This window comes from Sinocyclocheilus rhinocerous, unplaced genomic scaffold, assembly GCF_001515625.1.
Source record: "Sinocyclocheilus rhinocerous isolate Xijiao unplaced genomic scaffold, SAMN03320098_v1.1 scaffold946, whole genome shotgun sequence".
Classification (NCBI taxonomy): Eukaryota; Metazoa; Chordata; class Actinopteri; order Cypriniformes; family Cyprinidae; genus Sinocyclocheilus; species Sinocyclocheilus rhinocerous.
Window position 1 is genome coordinate 1,634,215 of NW_015633151.1, and position 21,494 is coordinate 1,655,708.

The following is a 21,494-nucleotide window of genomic DNA, read 5'->3' on the forward strand; positions in this document are numbered from 1 at the left end:
TTTTTGTAGCATAGTGTAGGAAATCAACACTTTAATTGACAAAACCAATAAAATCTTTAGAATCAGCTGTGGGGCGGAGTTTGCACTGAAGTGGATTGGGGGGGAAAGTTGCGCATGCGTGTCATGTGCCTGTCTGGCAATGGGAGGAAGCCACGCCCTATTTTGGAGTTCCCGCCCCCATTTGGAGATCTCCAGGCTGCAGTTATACCCTTCTCCCAGTTTCCAGCCTGCAGACACGAAGCCCCGCCTCTAACCTGATCGTTGCTATGAAGGAATTCTCAACTGTCCAATCCGTTGCTCCAACTAGCCCATCCTGCAGGCAGGAGGCGGGACTTGCGGAAAAAACACACACGATGCTCGTGAGATACAGTCACGTACACCAGCGGCACAGCCGGATGTTTGACAGCAGTAGCAACTGACCGAAACCCACGGTATTTTATCAAGTGACCTTGCCGGCGGACAGTGCATCGGGAGGCGTTATAAACATCCACCTCACGGTAACGAACATTGAGCTTTGTCAAGAGACTATTGTTTAATGAATACTGTTATTGTTAGGCAAAGTTGCTTATTCTGCATAGGTTTAGTTAAACAAGACGATTTGTGTGTCCATCTCAGGAAAAACTGAAAATGCCGCTGGGTGAAGAGAAGAACGGGGCTTGCGATAGGTACGAATGAAACAATCTTGTATTCGTTATTTCCTTATTCTTTATATGTACGTGGACTTTCAGCCCTTCTGTTTCATATGTCATTCAGTAATGTATGTAAGGGTTTTATATTTGTTACTCAAGCACTGGAGAAATTGCATTCATTCGCTGGAAACAAATGTTGCTCCATAAGGAAAAGTTTCATGTAGTTATATGAGAAGCGCTACAAAACGGAAATCATGTTCCTGTCAGCGTTCTTCTCACGACCGCTGAGTTACATAGTCCTGACTTTTATTACGTTATATTGTGTGGTTAAAGTGTTACTTTAAACAGTTCTCCAAACAGTAGGGACAATAACCAGCAGCTGTCCCATTTGATATCACTGCTCAACTTATATTTTCCCTGCATAGGTCCATATATGTGAACAATCCTCATTTAGACTCCATGACAGATGACATCCTTTACCATTTTAACCTGGGAACATCCACTCACGACTTGCCAGCCATGTTTGGAGATGTCAAAGTAAACTTCAGTTCTTTTCCATACTAAAATCGTACTCCTTTAGAATGATCCAGGTCTGTCTTAACTCACTTGGCTGTACGTTTTGTGTCAGTTTGTGTGTGTAGGAGGAAGTCCATGGAGGATGAAGTCTTTCATTGAATACATTGCCAAAGAACTGGGGCTATCAGAGCCTAATGCTGATTACCCAAATATATGTGCAGGAACCGATCGCTATGCCATGTACAAAGTCGGACCTGTGCTGTCTGTCAGTGTGAGTGAACTCAAACTCATTCACATGTACACTTCCATTCAAAAATGTGGGGTCAGTAAGTTTTTTTTTTTTCCATAAGAAATGAATACTTTTATTCAGCAAGGATGCATTATATTGATTAAAGGTGACAATAAAGGCACTTATAATGTTACAAAAGATGTCTAATTCAAATAAATGCTTTTCTTTTTAACTTTTTTTATTCATCAAAGAATCCTAAAGAAATCTATCACGGTTCTAATATTTGTTTACATGTGCATTACATGTTTGCAAAGAAAACTTCAGCGCATACACAGTGCCCAGTCACTGTAATATGTATGTTAGAATAGCTTTTTAAACAAATATTTAGTAAATATTCAGAGATGTAAACAAACATATGCACATCTGGGTCAACATCACCCCTTTCAGTTTGAAATTTAATTCGGATCAAGCTCAGTCAGATTGATTAAAGCATAAAATTTTTTTTAGTCCAATAGAGCCATCAGTCAATTAAAAACATTATTGGGGGTGCATGTAAACATAGCTAGTGATACTGGAGTAATAACTGCTGAGAATTCAGCTTTTCCATCACAGGAATTAGTTACATTTTAAAATATATTCAAGTAGAAGACTGTTTACTGTTTTAACTGTATTTTTGATTTAATAAATTTTACTGACCTCAAACCTTTGAATAGAGTTGTAGCATTTTTGTGTATCAGTGGCCATCAAACACCTTTAATTACAGTGCCTTTGTATTTTTGAATGCATCATTGCAAGTAAAGATTGTTAACATTGAATTTTCCTTGTGTTCTAGCATGGCATGGGCATCCCATCGATCTCTATAATGTTGCATGAGCTTATCAAGCTCCTGTATCATGCCCGCTGCACTGATGTCACTGTAGTGCGCATTGGAACGTCAGGTGGAATAGGTACACTGCTTTCACCATTAAACTGCTTAATCAAAAGGGTGTTTCCATGCTTTCGAAATCAGCCCCAACCTCACCCTGATGTTGTAAACCATGGGTTTTGTGAATCATTTCCTGACTATTTGTTTTCTGACTGAGCTGTTTTTTTCTGTCTGTCTTTTGTCAGGATTAAAGCCAGGGACTGTGGTGGTTACCAAACAGTCAGTGGATTCTGTGTTCCAGCCTCGTCTTGAGCAGATCATCCTGGGTAAACCAGTGGTCAGGAGCACAGAACTCGATGGGGAACTCGCAGAGGAGCTGCTTCAGTGTAGCAAAGACCTTGCAGAGTTTGAGACTGTCATTGGTAACACAATGTGCACCCTTGACTTCTATGAAGGTATAAATATTTTAAAATTTCATAACTGCAAAGTCAGTTTTTTTTTTTTTTTGCATGGTTGGGGTTTGCTGCTTTTGAACGCTCTGTCTTGGTACAGGTCAAGCTCGGCTGGATGGTGCCTTCTGCTCATACGGCGAAGAAGATAAACAGAGCTATCTTCACGAAGCCTATGCCGCTGGAGTTCGTAACGTTGAAATGGAGTCATCGGTGTTTGCGGCCATGTGCAAACTGAGCAATCTTCGAGGCATGTCATTTTAATACAACATTTCTTTAAGTTAATGAGTAATACTTGCGCAAGATTGTGATATTTCATTGGTTGTTTAGGTTAATACAGAAAAGCCTTTATGCATGGGAAATGGGTGCTAGAGGTTTATGATCGTTTATTGCAGTTTGTTTGAGTCATTTTGCCTCTTGTCACACATTAAACCTGCTGATGGGTTAAGGTTATGTGATGATATTGAAGAATTTTTTCCTGTTTCTTCAGCTGCGGTTGTGTGTGTAGCACTGCTGGACAGACTGAAAGGAGACCAGCTGACTAGCTCTCATGACGTCCTGAATAGCTACCAGCAGCGACCTCAGGTCTTGGTTGGACATTACATCAAAAAGAAGCTGAATGCCTCTAAGAAAAGCTAGTTAGTTTGAAAGCTCTTCAATAAAACTGAGAACAGTTCCAGGTGAAGGTAGGAAAAAATATAGTGAAGTTTTGATCAGGACAATGATTTTTTGAATATACTGTATGGCAAAGCAGCTCGACCAAGATAACAGAAATACCTTTGAATTTTTCTAACATGCTCATGCAAACTCATTCCTTGAATGTAATACCTAAATTTCCTTGTTTTAAATTGTTAATAAGCACATTATGTTCTAGACGATTTGATTTGTCTTAAATACCAGATATTTATTATTGTTTTAAAAAGCACTGTATTAAAACTACTCCTGATGAAGTAGTTGTGTAAAAGGGAAAGATGTTATAAAAAAGAGTGAGAACTAAGCGGTTTTAGCACTAGTTACATTAAAGGGGTCATATGATGCTTTTTTAAAGATCATTATTTGGTGTAACAGAATATGTTGACATGCTTTAATACCACGCCTTCTTTCTTTGCGTGCACATTTGGACGGTATTATGCAAATATTTCCACATAGTGAGGTAGATATGTGGGGGCGTGTTAGAACGAGCCGTTTTAGGAGGGCGTGGCAGAGTCTTAACTTTGATAAAGAATATCTCTTTGGTTTTGAGACTTTAGTCTTTGCAACTTCAGGGATCTTATCTATGCACAATCAGCTTGTAACACTTCAAAGAGAAAGGAAAACTTGAAATCGCATCATATGAACCCTTTAAAATGGACCTCAGTTTGTTGGTCTGTTACAAACAATTTGTTTGTAAAGTTGTACTGTAATGTTCACAAATGTCTTAAATTAAATGTTCACAAATTAATTATTACATAATATTTCTCCTTAACATGGATAGTATTATTTTATTCCTGTAACTGAATGTTTTGTTATACAACACTCTTAAAAATAAAACACGAAGATGAAATAATTGAATCAATGAAATAGTATTATTAATTTATTTTTATTCAGCATTCAATTTAAAAAAACTGACCCTTATGACTGGTTTTGCGGTCCAGGGTCATAATTAATAACATTAGAATATTAAAATAAGCATATGTAATAAAGAATATTAAAGGAATAATTCACCCACAAATGGGAAATTTACTAAAAAATTTACTCAACCTCACACCATCCAAGATGTAGGTTACTTTGTTTCTTAATCTGAACAGATTTGGAGAAATTTAACGTTACATCACTTACTCACCAACAGATCCACTGCAGTGAATTGGTGTCATTAGAATGAGAGTATACAAACAGCTGATTGAAATCAATAATCCACAAGTGATGTAAGTAATCAACAAGTTGAGTGTAATAAACAAATCCATCATGAATTATGTTTTTTTTGTTTAGTTTTTTACCTCAAACCATTGCTTTCAGTTAAATAAGAGTCCTCTGTCCTGCTTTCTCCAGTGAAAATGTTGTGTTGTCTGAATCAGGAGAGAAATATGCACAGATCAAGCACTGTTTACAAGCGGTGGGAAAAACAGTTCAAAGCAGTTCTAAACAAATATTTCAGTGGATTTTGATGTGAGAGGAAACTTTCTACTGGAGGAAACGTTATGAATTATGGACTGGTATTTTGGCCATATGCTACGATTTTAAGTTTAAACTCCTTAACGATGGATTTGTTTCTTACAAACACACAGCTTTTCACTTCACAAGGTGTTTTGTGATTGACTGGAGTCGTGTGGATTATTGTGATGTTTTTATCAGCTGTTTGGACTCTCATTCTGACGGCACCCATTCACTGCAGAGGATCCATTAGAAATACAATGCTAGATTTCTCCAAATCTATTTACATTAATAAACAAACTCATCTTGAAGGTGAGTACATTTTTATTTTTGAGTGAACTATTCCTTTATTAGAAACTTATGGCTCAGAGTCTCAGAGCCTACTAAGTTGCCTTGACAGCATTTATGTTCGTATTCATGTGACATTAAAAAAAATAAATTAGAATGGTGGTTTTGATATTTATGATTGTATTCAGTTATCATCAAATCATACAATGTCATAATTTTAATATATTACATGTTGCTGCATGATTTCCCAGTTTTAAAAATGTAATGTTCCTTAAAATTGTGACACTCAAATAAATAACATAATTTGCACACAAGTAAATAATCTCATTCCTCCATCTCAGTGTTTACACAAATTGTAATTAGGGGTTCAAGCACGTAGTGCTGAAACCCTATTGTAATTGTAAGGATTTTTATTTATTTTATTCTTCTCCTGATAGTGCAGCCCAAACCGTAAGGCCTAGAGAGCTGAAACTTGGTCAGATCGTAGTAGTATTGCTCGCTACTCAGATCCAAAGACTCGCCCTAATCGGCCTAAAGGTGGCGCTACAGTGCAAAAAACAAAAATTTCAGACATTTTTGGCCCTTGCTCGTACACCGTTTGTCGTAGACTCAAAAACTTTACATCATTGCAATCCTTGGGTCAAGCCGAATGAAAGTGAAGTCCAACAGATTGCTCTACGACATACGTTTTTTCCGCAAAATTGAGTTATGTCCAAAACCTACTTTTACAAACTAGTTCTAGGTTTTTTGCCCGATCGGAACCAAACCACTTCAGAAATATTCTCTGGACAGTGAATATCAATAATTATCAAAAAAAGTTGAAATTTCGATTTTCGCGCGCAACAAGTCCAAGTCACCTTTATTTATATAACGCTTTTAACAATACAGATTGTGTCAAAGCAACTGTACAGCATTAATTAGGACAATATTGTGTCAATAATGCAAAATGACAATAGTAAACACTCAGTTTTCAGTTAAATGCAGTTCATCATTGAATTCAGTGATGTCATCATCCAGCTCAGTTCAGTTTAAATAGTGTCTGTGCAATCAAGGCGACGATATCGCTGGAAATGAAGTGCCCCCAACTAAGCAAGCTCCTTCTTCCCGATCTACAAACTACGTTACAAATAGTTCTGCCCGGACGATAACGCGGAGCCATAACAATCCATAACAATCTAAAAATAACAAAGAATAACAATCTTACTGAATTTACGTTTAGCGTTAGCCAGCACTTTTAAATTTGCCAAGATGTCAGGTGCTCTGGCTCCCAGTAAACATTGGACTGTGGTGGCTGGTGTCGCTATTTTCGCGTTCCAAACAATAGAATCGCCAATAACTAGAGCATTTTGATCAGGTTTCTCAGTATGCAACAGTGCGCAAAACCGTTCTATGCTAATGTTAGCCAATTGTTAATTGTAGCTATAACTCTTGAACGGAACGAAATGCGCAGCTCTGCCACTTGGTGGCACTATACGATGGAAAAAACATAAAAACAACTATAACTGTGTAAGCGTTGGTCCGATCGACTTGAAAATTGGTATGCAGTGTCTTAGTCCAAAGTGGCACAAGTGTCTATGAGGACATTCGCGTATCTTAAAAAACATGGCCGCCATTGGCCAAACAAGTTTAAGCACCTATTTGACAAGGTTAACGGAGGTCGATCGGAACTAAACTCGGTGGGCATGTTCGACTCATGGCCCTAAAGGTCTGTAAGAATTTTGAAAGAAATCGGCCTCTAGATGGCGCTAACGAGTTTTATGGCTCTGTAATCACGTGGTGCGTCACACATCCACACAATATGCATATCATTTGATAGATCTCCTCATAATGAGCAACTTTGCCTCAAGAACCATTGCTGTCAATCAAATTGTTCATTAAATATTTTTAATTATGTTAAAAACCTACTGTTGTGAACTAATCCTAGGTTTTTTGCTCAATCTCGATCAAACCACTGCAGCACAATTCTCTGAACTCTCTAGATCAATAATTATCAAAAGAAAATGTTGAATTTTGTCCTTCGGTTACCTATAACGGGGTCATTTAGAAAAGGGGAGTGGTCAAATATACCCAAAAGCCTATAAAACCTAAACAAAAACTCAAATCTTTACAAAACCTGGTGAAAACATGTGTCAGATGACTCTTAACAAGCATGCAAAGTTTCATGGAGATCGGATTATAGTTGGCGCTATAACAGTTAAAAAGGCCTCAAAAATACAATATTTCTATAGAAAATGACCTCAAATTGTAGAACATGTTCATATAATCACAAAAACACAAGATCTTTATATCGTATGATACACCTGCATACCTCTGCGCACCGGGTTCGCGCAGACAGGAAACGTCATCAGCTCGTTCACACACGCTGTGCAGACAGAGCGAGAATGGCAGACAAACATTAACAATCCGATCTTCCTTCCTGGTATTGTAGTACTTTTAAAATGTTCTCACTGGTGAATGACACGATGTAGCCCAGCGGTTAATCCAGTCCTCGTGCCAGCTCGTTAGAAGTGAGCTACGTGCATGAACTGTGTTCCAATCGATATGATCCCTACACCGTGTTCATTGCTCCCTACTCACTGAGCGGGGGAAATTCGTTGAAGTTTACTTCACTTCGGAACATGGGCTGGAATTGGGAACCGCTGATGTAGCCTATTGTAGTAATGTTGTCTCTGTGAGCGTAAATGCGTTCAGGGGGCGTGGCTTTTGGACGGCGATTGCAGGGAGGGTGGGACGTTCGCTTTCAGTGTTATCAGTAAAGTTAACATTTTCCAAGATCTCCTACTGCACCTTTAATTATGTTAAAAAACTACTTTTGCGAACTAGTCTTAGGTATTTCGCTCAATCTCAATCAACCCACTGCAGTAATTTTCTCTGGAATTTTGAACTTTGTCCTTTGGTTAGCTATAACGGGGTCATTTAAAAAAGGGGCGTGGCCAAATATACCCAAAAGCCTATAAAACCTAAAAGAAAACTCAAAACTTTACGAAACTTGGTGAAAACATGTGACAGAAAACACTTAACAAGCATTCATAGAGATCGGACCATAGGTGGCGCTATAACAGTTAAAACGGCCTCAAAAACAGTATTTCTGTAGTAAATGACCTCAAATTGCAATAAAATGTTCATATATTCACTTATACACTATATCTTCATATCATATGATAGATCTCCTCATTCTGAACAACTTTGCCTCTAGGATCACTGCTGTCAATCAAACTGTTCTTTAAGTATTTTCGATTATTCAAAAAACCTACTTTTGTGAACTAGTCCTCGGTTTTTAACTCCAAATCAATAAAATCAGTGCAGTACTATTCTCTGGACTCTCTAGGTCAATAATTATCAAAAAAAAAAAAGTTGAACATTTGCATTTGGACAACTATAAAACGCCCTAAAACAGTACTGTTCATAGGTTTGCTTATGGATTCATGCTTAGACATTATAAAATCACTGTTATAACATTTAAAATCACATTGAGTCAAAGTTTACCATTTTGTTCATACAGACATATTATCAGTTTTTACAATTACGTTGTTGGCAGAGGCTATTTACACTAACTCTGCCCACCAACGTGTGAGTAGGATAGTCAACATTACAAAAGACAGCCAGTAATCCTCAGCTCCAGTGGTGCAGATGGTAAAATGTATGTGGTGTATTCATTTTGACGCGATCGACCCGGGTTCGAATCCGCCTTTTGGCAAACTTTTTTCTCCCTTTTCAAATTTCAAATCACATCAGAAAAGCATTTGTTTTCAATGAAAATGAAGGAAATAATCAAAAAGTTGAAAATAAAGCATCGGGTACTAAATATCATCCATCGCTATTTGCACTTAGTGTAAATAGCATCTATTGTGCAAATATTTTATAAGTGCAAATAGCCGCTGCCTTACAACTATGCCAGATTATGATTACAGTGAAACCTGAAAATGACATATAAACTCTTAAAAATAGAAGATTTGCAATAAGTTTTGTCACCTATCATTTATTTAAAATATATTGCAACAAAATGTGTGTGTGCATGTATGTCTCTGTGTGTGTGTGTAAGCATGCTTATTGAGTATTAATATACTAGTTTAATCATTTCATTTCAGTGTGTGTGTGTGTGTTTGTCTGTCTGTCTGTGAGCCTATTCTCCATTTTGGATGAGTTTTACTGTCAGCCATACATCCAGGTTGGCCTAGAGTCTAGACCCTAAGAGCACACCACCTTAAAGTGCTTGAACCCCGGTAATCGCTGCTTGCAGCTATATTGTTGATTGCTTTCACCAATCTAAACTATTCAAGCCTGTAACTAAAACAATTATAAGAAAAATTGCTCAAGCACATCTCTCTTAAACCAACATTTGGCTTGTCCTTACAGTGAGTGACAGCCTAATAAAAAGTTGAAGGTAGCCATTGACTTCCATAGTATTTTTTCCATACTATGGAAGTCAAAGGATACCATTAACTGTCTGGCTACCAACATCCTTTTAAAATATCTTCTTTTGTACTCAACAGAAGAACGAAACTAATACAGGAACAACTTGAGGGTGAGTAAATGATGACAGAATTGAAATTTGTGGGTGAACTATCCCTTTAAATCTGCAACCATGTTACCCATTCTGGCATATTTTGTTTTTTAATGACAAATTGTCTATTCAATGTTTATTTAAGGTTTAGACAATTACAAAATGACACAAATCATAATTGCAAACATTTGCAACAGGGTTGTAAAAACTGCAACTAGTTAGCATATTAAACAGGTCATATACATGTAGTTTAAACTCTCGAGGTTGGTTATCAGCATTTTCAGAAGATCAAGCACATCATTTATCTGCCCATTTGTTGAAAAAAAAAAAAATGAATTCGAGGCTCTATTTTGTACCCTATTCATAGAAATGTCCCGGTATTGTTAATAAACCAATGCAATCATATATGCCTTAAGTATTTAAACCCACATACGACGCTAAGATTAGACGACACGGCGCTCGATTAGATGCAGGCCTGATTTTTCCCTCCTTCCTTCCACACGTCAGTGAAGTGAAGTGCTGCCGGTGGCCAATCTGCTGTTGCGCGGACTGGATCATAACTTGTCAGCCGCTCCCATTCCTCACATCCCTCCGCGCTCCTCATTGTGCTCTGCTGACTCAGTGCCTTAAGCATCATCCGCTCTCAACGCCACTGGCACAAACCTCGACCATTGTGGAAATTAATACGGATTCAAGAAGGGACACCATGGCCAAAACAGCTATCGGTAGGTGCTGCGCATTTTTGCACTTGTCATCTTAATCCATTGTTGCGTTTGTAAACGTGTTAATGGAAACCGAGTCTGTGTGTGCAAAGCGTTATAGCCTACCATTGTCAAGATGTATGATGCTTACAGAATATATACAATGCTATATTAATATGTTTCTTATATTATTAATAGCCTATTTGTGCGTACAGTACATTAGGCTATATATGCACATAAGTAAATGCGACTAGAATCCGCGTTATTGGAGGCACTCTACGATGGTAGATTTCGCGTTTTTTCCAATTAATGTAGTTTATAGCCTAAACGAAGTGAATGTCATTCCTATTATGAATTACAATAAATATTATACGTAAAATACTCAGTAGTGACATGTATGTATGATGACTGGCGATGGCGCACCTGCTCCTGCCGCCTCACATCATAATGCAGAAAGACCGCACCCAAGAAACACAGCCCAGACAATCTAGCCATAAAACCCCCACGAACACTTCCTCATGGAGCATTTCCCTCAAAAACTCATATTTAACCAGCGATTCTTGCTTTATATGTAATAATTAGACAATTAGAGCAGGTTTTTGTTGTGGGTGTCATCGTCCTTGTTTTATAGACACGAAGTCTGAGTGCTGGCATCACGGATACCAAGCTGACAGATTATTATTCACACTCCATTTTATTTTTAATGAACCTTTTTATGCATTCAGAAACCAACTAATAAGGCTCATGTGAGATACAACACACAGGCCTAGCTCATTCATCACATGCATAGTACTGTTTTAATATAACAACATCAATAAAACATTGTGCTTTGAGTCATTTAAAAGCGATTAAGAATACAATTTCTGATCTATTCTGGTTTTCCCCAATAGTGAAACCCACCCTTATTTTAATGTGGAGACATTTCATGACCAGATGGCATGGGCGGATTTCACTGTTGTTGTTGTTGTTGTTGTTGTTGTTTTTTCGGACTTTGTGTAGCCTGCAAAATTGCTGAAGCTGTAAAGTCATCTTTCCGAATCTATCGTAGACTTGTTCCGTCAGGGTTTATTGATCAGTGTAAGGCTCCCGAGCTGTGGGCCCGGTTGTTGATATTGATAAGAATAGCAGAGGAGTCGCAGGAGGCCAAACGGACGCAGACTGGGAGACCGGCCAGCCCTGCAGCAGTGGGATGCTGCTGGCCTTTGCAGCACCGGACACACAAGTATTGACACTGCGTGGACACCAGTAGGCGACCCTGGCAAGAAAAATGTTCCTGTGTGTGATTTGAACATTGGAAGCACGGGATTTTTTTGTCTCATCTTAGCATATAACTAATTGATGACTATCATACTTGCATCATTTTTTTTTCATCATTTTTTATTTTATTTTGTTACACTTGTGTAGTGTGTCCTAGTCTGCATGGTGTCCGACGGTAATTTCTTAGCTAATGGGCTGTTAGATGTGCTTGTAATCTGTAAAACGCTACAGAGGGCAGGAAATGGGAAGTGTCATTAGTGTGCCTCCTGCATTTTTCATGAGTCTGCAAGCTCCATTTGTTTGAATGTAGAAAAGTCTCTCCGTAGACTCCATTTGTGCCAGTTTTTATGCTAATATGAGTTTTCCAGGGATTTGCCTAGCTGTGTTCCAGCTGGTTTATTGTGTTATGCATTTCATTTGTTATCCACTGAGGAAAAAAAATGCACTGATTTTTCAAAGTCGGAAATAAAAGATTTGGAAATAGTATTTCAGTCTTTCAGCTTTAAAATTCCATGTGTGTGAAGTTTAATGGCAAGTTCTGAGTAATAATTGTTTCGAACTAAATTCTACAACTTTTTTTTTCTTCAGTGTATTGTGATAGTGTTCTAACATTTTAATCTTGTGCACTTAATTATAAGTGCTGATATTCAACTATTCAAATCCATTTTTTTTTCATTGTTCACCGCTGTAATGATAAGCATAGCCTTTTAAAAACTAGCTAATGTTGCTAAAGTAGCAGAGTTGATCAGTCACTCAGTTGAAGCATCATAGAGACAGACAATCAGAGATGAAGAGTATAAAGTGAAGTGGAGGGTATGTTATAGGCCCCAGTTGAATCCTCTGAAGAGCTGTAGAGACCGGGCAATATGCTCTGGCCTGTAAACTTCAGCACATTTGTGCTAGAGTAGTGGATGTGTGTACGACTAACAAGCGGCCTATTCTGTGTTGTTCCAGCATACAAGGAGAAGATGAAGGAGCTGTCCATGCTCTCGCTCATTTGCTCCTGCTTCAGCCCACAGACACGCAACAACCTTGTCTGTGAGTTTGAAGGTAAGTGAGAGAACTAATCAGTTTGGTTTGAAGCAGTAGAAAACTATATTAAAAAACAGAGGTGCTGTAACTGATATTTTATCTAATGAATATGTTGTTACATAATAAATTAAATTAATATAAAATTTTTATATAATAAATATAAATAAATAGGGCTTAAACAAAAGAACATTTAAAATGTTGATTATGTCTGGTTTCAGTTTTTTTTTTGACCGATTATACTCTTAAATTTATGAAAACGTTGATATTTTAAAAGATGAATTATATGTGGAAGCCCATATCTGCTACATAAGAAAACAAATTCATGCTTTAATAAATCATAATTATGACAAAAAGTCAAAACTGAGAAAAAAAAAGATAAATATAAATAAATAGGGCTTAAACAAAAGAACATTTAAAATGTTGATTGTCTTGTTTCAGTTTTTTTTTTTTTGACCGATTATACTCTTAAATTTATGAAAACGTAGATTTTTTTAAAACATGAATTATATTTGGAAGACCATATCTGCTACATAAGAAAACAAATTCATGCTTTAATAAATCATAATTATGACAAAAAGTCAAAACTGAGATAAAAAATATATAATAAATATAAATAAATAGGGCTTAAACAAAAGAACATTTAAAATTAATTATGTCTTGTTTCAGTTTTTTTTTTGACCGATTATACTCTTAAATTTATGAAAACGTAGATTTTTTAAAAACATGAATTATATTTGGAAGCCCATATCTGCTACACATAAGAAAACAAATTCATGCTTTAATAAATCATAATTATGACAAAAAGTCAAAACTGAGATAAAAAAAACATTCTGATATACAAAGCTGAAATTATGACATAAAATGTCAAATAGTGAAATAATAATTCATAATTAAAGTCAAAATGATAACATACTAAGTCATAATTATGAGATAAAGTCTAAATTATGAAATGAAAAGTCATAATAATGACATAAAAATGGACTTTTCTGATTCTAAGTCATGTCACAATTATAACTTAGTATGTCATAATTTTGGCATTTTATGTCAATTTCAACTTTTTATGACAATAATTGCAAAAACATATTTAAAATGTTGATCATGTCCTGCAGAATCTTGATTAATTATGCTGTTAAATTTTATGAAAACATTTAACATGAATAATCTATGGAAGCCCAATTTTTGCCACACACAAGAAAAAAAAATCATGATTTGGTAAACTATAATTATGACATAAAGAGTCAAAATTAAACCAAAATTTTAAATTGAGATAAAAAAATCTATAATTAAATAAAAGTCTAAATTATAACACAAGTCAGATTATGACATACTGGGTCATAATTGAGATAAATGTCAAATTAAGTCAGTAAGATTATGCGAGCAAGTTGAAATGATGACAAAGTCATAATAATGACATAAGAAGACATAATTATGACATGTCATCAGTATGTCATTATTTAGACCTTTTTTTCATAATTATGACTTGGTGTCTAATTTTTTATCTAATAACTATGACTTTTTATGCCATAATTATGATGTACTAAAGCATTTTATTAAGTAAGGTCATTTGACATTGGTCGTTGTCTTGTAGATATGGAAGTAAAGCCAATAAACAAAAGGGCCTCAGGCCAGGCCTTCGAGGTGATTCTGAAACCACCCTCACCAGTGTCAGACGTGGCCCACAGCATCACCTCTCCTCCAAAGAAGAGGGATATGTCACTGGATGACATCCAGAAGAAGCTGGAAGCTGCTGAGAACCGCAGGAGGGTCAGTGGGACTGAATGAATCAAAGCTTAATAGCTGTAACTATACAGCTTACAATTCTATTACCACAGACAAATGTACATGAATCAATAAATACTGGTCAACCACATTAGAATCCATTTAACCTTGAGGAACTGTATGCCCTTCTACGCCTTTATGTTTGGATGCTCATGCATATAATGACTTTCCTCAACAGTCCCAAGAAGCTCAGGTGCTCAAAGTTCTGGCTGAGAAACGTGAGCACGAGAGAGATGTGCTGCTCAAAGCCATGGAGGAAAACAGCAACTTCAGCAAGATGGCAGAGGAAAAGCTCATTCTGAAGATGGAGCAGAACAAGGAAAACCGCGAGGCCCAACTGGCAGCCATGATGGAACGCCTGCATGAGAAGGTGAGCAAAACACTGTTTATAATATTTATATATATTCAAAAACAATTGAAATAAACGTTGAGTAAAATGTTTTAAATATAATATAATTCAATTATTTATTTAATTATTTCATTTATTAGTTAATTTTATATATGTATATATATATATATATATATATTCAAAAAGAATTTAAATGAACATTGAGTAAATATTGTTGAAATATTGTAGAGGCCTAATTCAATTATTTATTTAATTATTTCATTTATAAGTTAATTTATATATATATATATATATATATTGGAAATATAGTTTAATTTTTCATTATTTATAAAATGTAATTATTATGTAATATTTCTTTTTGCGTTTAACTTTTTAGAAATATTATTGCATATATTACAGCTGTCAAGCAATTACAGTTTTTTTTATCAAATTACATGATGTGCCAATTAGATATTGTGTAAAGCATTAAGTAGACATGACAAAAAATTGCTTTGGAAATGAATATTTTGATTTGGCATTGAATAAATAATAATAAATATTAATGTTTTTACTGTTTAATTGTGAGACGAATGTGAAATGATACTCTAAATATGAAATGAAAACCACCAAGTCTTAATGCGTGAGTCATTCAGTCAACTGATTCGTTCAAACAGCTGATTCATTCAGGAACGAAGCATGTGACTGTCTTTTTGAATAGGTGAATCGTTGAATCATTGGTTCACTCGATTCATTCAAAAACGTGGATTCATTCAATAATGAAACGCCATTAGTTACTTGGGTAGGTAGTAATTATTTTGAAATATCAGTCTCAAATGAATAATCAGAATTGTGATGTATGTGATCCTATGTTTGTTTTGACCCCGTCAGGAGCGACATGCTGCAATTGTCCGCAGGAACAAGGAGCTGAGGGAAGAACTAATAGCGTGAAGTTATCCTCCTCCTCATACCCTTCATCAGCCAACCCGTCATCCTATCCTGCTCACACACACACACACACACACACTCACACACAACCACTGGTAAACACCAGTCAGAACATCTAGTATCACACTCGTATACTGTTTGAACGGTCTTGCTTGATTTCATAGAGTAATGGGAAGACACAAGTATTATTTTGTAAATACATCTTTTTTTATCTCTCACTCTTTCTCTCTATCTATCTGTCAGATTGAATGATAACAAATCAAATGTATCAAATCTCCTCTATACATTATGTTGATTCTTTCTTTATTGTTTGTCGATTTCTCAGTTGTTTTGGTTGAGGCACGTCTGGGTTGATCATGTGAAAGGTTTTCGATGTTGTGAGTAAGCTGCCCGCTTACGTTTGCAGTGTTAAATGATGTGAAGTTTGGTGTAATTGTAAAGAATGCAAAAAGCTTCAGTGCTCAGGCCCCAGATTTCCATTTTAAAACGCAAACCTACCCAGACTCATGAATATATAGTGCACTTACGTTTATATACAGCATGATCAAAAACATTTTCCTGAACAAATAGCTTGAAATATGAGTACTGAAACAAATAAAAACATGTTAATAGTGTTTCATTTGTGAGCAAAATGTATTTTTAGTTTCTTTACTTATTATCCTTGCATAAAATGAAATATCATGCTCTTGAAATGTTACGCAAATCTGCATGTCGACCTCGGCAAACGTACTCTTTTGTTGGCTGATGTTTGGAAACACTGCACCCTTTCTGGACCCTTTGGATGAGAGTCTAGACAGCTTGACATAGCCTGCGTTATATTACAAAAGAAAAGGAAAAAATAACCAGCCGGATCTTACCCTGTTGCTCCCTATGATCCAGGTTTTCTTTTCGTTGACCTGCCCCGTTCCTCTACATTGATTCAGGCCTTCGGCACTCAAGGCTGATGTTTGTCATCTGTCTCTAGCAGGAGTAGACATCTTCATTAGTGCAGCGGTGTAATTAAGGGAGTCGTATATCTCTGAATGTTCTGGCATCTGTCTGGCTTGATAAAATAGGTAACATCTTTACCAGCTGAATGTATCCTCATATACTCCCAACTACAGCCTTTGACGTGTGACTATTTTCTATTTGGTTGATTTTCGTGCGACTTGAGTGTGTGTGTGTGTGTGTGTGTCCACATTAGGCTGACACGAGCATTTGTGTCCTTTCTCTCTGGAAATGAAGTGATGCGGAATATGCACTGAATGATTATGATTTTAGTTGGATTTGTTTTTCAAATCACTGTCTCCTCTATAAATATGCTTGAAGTGTCTTCGGCTGCCAAAATGGTCTTTTCCCCCTCTCATTTCTGTGTGTGTAAAATTTGGTGAAAATAAAGGTTTGGGGTTCTGTGAACATGGTTTTACTGTGTTGTTTGCTTTTTATGAAGCTTCTGTCAATGTCATTACAGCGCTTCACCAGCAGATGGCAGTAAACCTATTATAACACATGGGCTAAGCTTATTAACAGAATATGCTTGAGAACTTACTTTCGTCTTCTAAATGATTTGTTTCATTTAATTATTTGGGTGTTATGGTGATGTAACATTGGTTTTCTTTTCCCTTCAGACATCTTGATTTTACACACAAGAATATATATGGATATGTATGTATATATATATTCTTTTTCCAAGCTTACACCAGTTGTAGTGAAGAATCATTTCTATTTAAAAAAGAGTTTCAACAAAATATGTTTGCTATTAAAAGTTAAGACTATTCATTTATATTACTTACAGATGGTGTAAAGCAAAGAAATGAATTCCAAATCACCCACTCAAATCTCCTCTTGCCAATTCACTTCTCAGCAGACAGAGAAAAGAATAAATTAATACCATAAAACAAAGTTCTCAGAAGTATAAAAATAGAGAGCCATATTGTGCAATTATATATATTTTTTAAACATTAAATATTTTTTTTAATTTAATTTATTCATTAATATAAAATTACATATATTTCAAATATTTTATCTTTACTTTTAGCTTTGTAGTTTTCTTTCCTTGCACCATAGTGGTATTTTAAACATTTTCATAGCTTTAAATTACACATTTGATTTGAATGAATGTTACAGTATATTTTGATGACTATTATTCTTACTTTAATGAAATATAATATAAAGATAGATCGATGTATATTTGTTTTGTATTGTCATTCTATTATAATTTCTATCTCAAATCATTCTGGCAAATAATCTTTTTATTTTTTTTATTTATTTAATTATTTATATTTTTTTAATTATGCATCATTTTAGTGGGATAAATAAATAAATAAATAAAAATAAGTAAATAAATAAATAAATAACCTTTTGATAGGAATGTTCTCTTTTTTTCTGTCAGACTGTCCGCACTGATTCCAACTGCACCAGCTGTCTCAGCAGCTTCCAGCCCGTGGGAAAATATGTGGTAGGCAGTAATTGATTCAGCTCTGCTAGTGCAGCAGAACAAGCAATAAAATAATCAGCCTCTGCAAGGAGCCTCTTATTGCTCTACATTTTATTCTTTCTTCTTGTATTTCCCCTCTCTACAGATTCTTTAAACTAATTATTGTTCCACTGAGTGCAAATATTTGCACTCAAAGACCTTTGTGCAATATTGTAGGCCTACTCCATTATGGTTTCATTCTGTATTTCCTGTCGCAGTTTACCACATACAATATTGGTGGGTATGCCACAACAAAAATTGTCAATGTCTCAATAACTTGTCGTGCGTCCTTGAGCTTGACAACAACTTCTCATGCTGTTCACAACTCGACTTATTGTCTGCTGAGGCATGGCATTCCACTCTTCTTGAAGGGCTGCCCTCGGGCCATTGAGGTTCTGGGGTGCAGGGTTATGACACTCTACACGACGACTCAGCTGTCTCTACAGATTAAACTAATTATTGTTCCACTGAGTGCAAATATTTGCACTCAAAGACCTTTGTGCAATATTGTAGGCCTACTCCATTATGGTTTCATTCTGTATTTCCTGTCGCAGTTTACCACATACAATATATATATATATATATATATATATATATATATATATTGAAGGGCTGCCCTCGGGCCATTGAGGTTCTGGGGTGCAGGGTTATGACACTCTACACGACGACTCAGCTGATCCCATAGGTTTTCTATGGGATTCAGTTCTGGAGAACGTGCAGGCCATTCCATTTGAGCCTCCAGCAGCCATTACCTGATGATGCAACCTCGATGAGCTGGGGCATTGTCATCCATGAAGATGAAATCAGGCCTGTTTTGCTCATGCAGAGGGACAATAACTGGATTAAGGATGGTATTCAGGTAGTATTGGCTTGTCACAGTACCATGTGTATAGTCAATCAATACAGAACTGCCCTACACCTTGTGAATGGTACTGTGACAAGCCAATACCCCCCCCCAGTCTGACAAAACAATTTGCTTTAAACATTTACAGCAAAATCAGAGTACAGACAGTTTTTGCTTAAAATTAAAAAGAATATAATCTATAATTAGGAATTTTCTTAGCTGATGCTAACCGGCTAGCTAACTATAGCTACCTGATGCTAACTTGAGGTAATTTTTAAATATAAAATCCAAATATTTTTATTCAACCAACTAGTTTTTTTACATTTGCATTACAGCTGGGAGAGGTTGTACTTTAGATTTTGGGAAGATAAATAATAATTATTCCAGTTATTCCTACAAAAGCACAGAAAAGATGTAGTGAATTAAACTCATGGTAACATAATACAATAAAATTGCTGAATTAATTTGATTATAAAATTTGAAAGTAGCCATTTCTCAGACTGATTATAGGATTGTGAGTTATGACTAAAGATTGCTGTTGATTTGCATTGTTGTTGCTTGTGATGGCAGGGACAGACTAATACCAAATGTGAACATTATTTTAGTTTGACATGTCAGTGAAATCATCTCCAGCTTTGATCCTAAATGAATAAAAACACAAACTAATGGCCCTCATGTCTGAGTATTATGCTCTTTAATGTCAGGATTATAAAACACTGCTGTATATTCCGTATATTGTAGATTTGCTTTACTATTAATCATCAGCAGATGGCGCCGTTTCTGTTTTGCACTAAACGTGGACAGCGGGAATGAAAAATCGTAATACATACATTACTGTGGGTTTGTTGTGCTTAGATAAACGCTACCAATTTAGGACTGATTAAGTGCAGATTCAAACAGTAAATTCATTGTTAATACACATTAAGAACAAAGATTCAATTTTGCATCTGATGTCTGTCATCTCAAACACTATAGACTGATGGACGTTCTTACTTCAACAAAACTCAACTCTTGTTTAAAGATGTCAAGTTAAACGTATTGTTATTATTATTTGCACAATCAACATTTTACTATATGGTTTGGCTTTTTACCTAATCTAATATTCAAAAATCGATCTTTCAAGCCCCCGCCTTTCAAAATCTTTTAACCAATCAAATTCTCAAATATCACAGCAATTTTACTGATTGGTCAGTGAGCGGAGATTCTTATCCTTGCACTCTTTAAATCTCCCTCTGTTCTGGCCTGAGCCTTTGCAACACTTTATATACACATTAAACAAACAAAAAAAATCTTCTGTTGTAATCCTCCAGTTATTTCTTTGTTTTTATTAAATACTGAACATAGAAATAACAATGGTTGAGCAGTTTGTTGGTAAATGGAAAATGACTTAAAGTGACAATTTTGATGAATACATGAAGGCTGTAGGTAAGATACATTAATACATAACTATGTTTTATTATTATGTATACTACTAATGTCACGAGGCAGCTTTTTGGTCCAGCTGTAGGCCTATTAGTTCACCTGTTGTAATACCAGTAATGCCATTATCTGTATTACAAGCAAATCTGTATTTGTTCACAGGTGCTGGTTTTGCTTCTAGGCAAATGGCTAACCTAGCAAAACCCAGTCTGTCGATTGCTGTGGATGAGCTGGGGTTCATCTCTATGAAAGCTGTCACTACCGTCAAGACCCTGGAAATCAAATTCAAATTAGATGAAGAATTTGATGAGACAACAGCAGATGACAGGAAAGTCAGGGTAAGGATTAAAAATAATAATATAATATAGACTTTTCTATTTTAAAAAGTGTATGTGCGTGTGTGGAAAGTAGTTTATTATTTTTGAGCATAATTGGGTCCCTTTATTTTCATTCTTTTCAGACTACTATGAGCCTTGAAGATGGCAAACGTATTCAAAAGCAGACCTGGGAGGGGAAGACCACAATAATTGAAAGAGAGATTCAAGACTCCAAAATGATAGCGGTATGTGTACAAGCCATCTGCACAATATTAAAACATGCATTAAACATGAAAACAAAACAAAAAAACATTAAAGCATGCTGCTAATCTTTCTCTTTCTCTCTCTTTCTCTCTCTTCAGAAATGTATCATGGATGATGTGTTCGCTATCAGGACATATGAGAAAGATGCGTGATGAAAGATGCACAAACTCTGGGCTTTAAGACCAATTAAAGACCTCATTCGATTTAAATTTGGTTGAATTTGACTGATTTAATGTGGAATATGAATTGCTTTGTTGCAATATTTTTTATTTTTTTTGCTTTGTAAACATAATAAAAAATACAAAAGATCAAATGTGTCTTTACTCAGTTGACTGATGATTTATTGGATATAAACAATTTTTGTTCCTATGTGACCCTTAGCCACAAAACCAGTCATAAGGGTCAATTTTTGGAAATTAAGATTTATACATCATCTGAGAGCTGAATAAATAAACTTTCCATTGATGTATGGTTTGTTAGGATAAGACAATATTTAGCTGAGATACAACTATTCTATGAAAATCTGGAATCTGAGGGGTGCAA

The 21,494-nt window shown here is 35.8% G+C and overlaps 3 protein-coding genes across 4 annotated transcripts; all 3 read left to right on the plus strand.

Annotated features, from left to right (window-relative positions):
* The first annotated feature begins 227 nt into the window (after positions 1–227).
* On the plus strand, positions 228–3,711 carry upp1 (uridine phosphorylase 1). The gene is made up of 8 exons (XM_016556376.1): positions 228–497; positions 616–665; positions 1,055–1,166; positions 1,258–1,416; positions 2,207–2,321; positions 2,485–2,694; positions 2,792–2,938; positions 3,179–3,711. Exons 2-8 carry the CDS (start codon positions 628–630, stop codon positions 3,325–3,327), a joined length of 930 nt encoding a protein of 309 aa, XP_016411862.1. The 5' UTR covers positions 228–497; positions 616–627; the 3' UTR covers positions 3,328–3,711.
* Positions 3,712–9,534: 5,823 nt separating this feature from the next.
* stmn2a (stathmin 2a) lies at positions 9,535–16,921 on the plus strand. Of its 2 annotated transcripts, XM_016556325.1 has the most exons (6): positions 9,535–9,631; positions 10,118–10,335; positions 12,523–12,618; positions 14,189–14,364; positions 14,558–14,749; positions 15,596–16,921. In XM_016556325.1, exons 2-6 carry the CDS (start codon positions 10,317–10,319, stop codon positions 15,653–15,655), a joined length of 543 nt encoding a protein of 180 aa, XP_016411811.1. In that variant the 5' UTR covers positions 9,535–9,631; positions 10,118–10,316; the 3' UTR covers positions 15,656–16,921. The 2 variants fall into 2 exon arrangements, with proteins under 2 accessions (XP_016411811.1, XP_016411810.1); XM_016556324.1 differs by lacking the exon at positions 9,535–9,631 and having other exon boundaries at positions 10,086–10,335.
* A 3,379-nt stretch (positions 16,922–20,300) lies between these two features.
* LOC107743235 (fatty acid-binding protein, adipocyte-like) lies at positions 20,301–21,145 on the plus strand. Its single transcript, XM_016556377.1, has 4 exons — positions 20,301–20,376; positions 20,533–20,708; positions 20,831–20,932; positions 21,050–21,145. The coding sequence occupies exons 1-4, from the start codon at positions 20,364–20,366 to the stop codon at positions 21,101–21,103; spliced, it is 345 nt and encodes a 114-aa protein (XP_016411863.1). The 5' UTR covers positions 20,301–20,363; the 3' UTR covers positions 21,104–21,145.
* Positions 21,146–21,494: the final 349 nt, after the last annotated feature.

Excerpts from the sequence above, each read along its gene's own strand:
- upp1 (XM_016556376.1), top strand. The coding sequence starts at position 628 with ATGCCGCTGGGTGAAGAGAAGAACGGGGCTTGCGATAG. Across the intron at positions 666-1,054 it reads AAGAACGGGGCTTGCGATAG|GTCCATATATGTGAACAATC; the intron begins GTACGAATGAAA and ends TTCCCTGCATAG. Across the intron at positions 2,939-3,178 it reads CAAACTGAGCAATCTTCGAG|CTGCGGTTGTGTGTGTAGCA; the intron begins GCATGTCATTTT and ends CTGTTTCTTCAG.
- stmn2a (XM_016556325.1), top strand. Across the intron at positions 12,619-14,188 it reads CCTTGTCTGTGAGTTTGAAG|ATATGGAAGTAAAGCCAATA; the intron begins GTAAGTGAGAGA and ends GTTGTCTTGTAG. Across the intron at positions 14,750-15,595 it reads TGGAACGCCTGCATGAGAAG|GAGCGACATGCTGCAATTGT; the intron begins GTGAGCAAAACA and ends TGACCCCGTCAG.
- LOC107743235 (XM_016556377.1), top strand. Across the intron at positions 20,709-20,830 it reads CAGATGACAGGAAAGTCAGG|ACTACTATGAGCCTTGAAGA; the intron begins GTAAGGATTAAA and ends CATTCTTTTCAG. Across the intron at positions 20,933-21,049 it reads AAGACTCCAAAATGATAGCG|AAATGTATCATGGATGATGT; the intron begins GTATGTGTACAA and ends CTCTCTCTTCAG.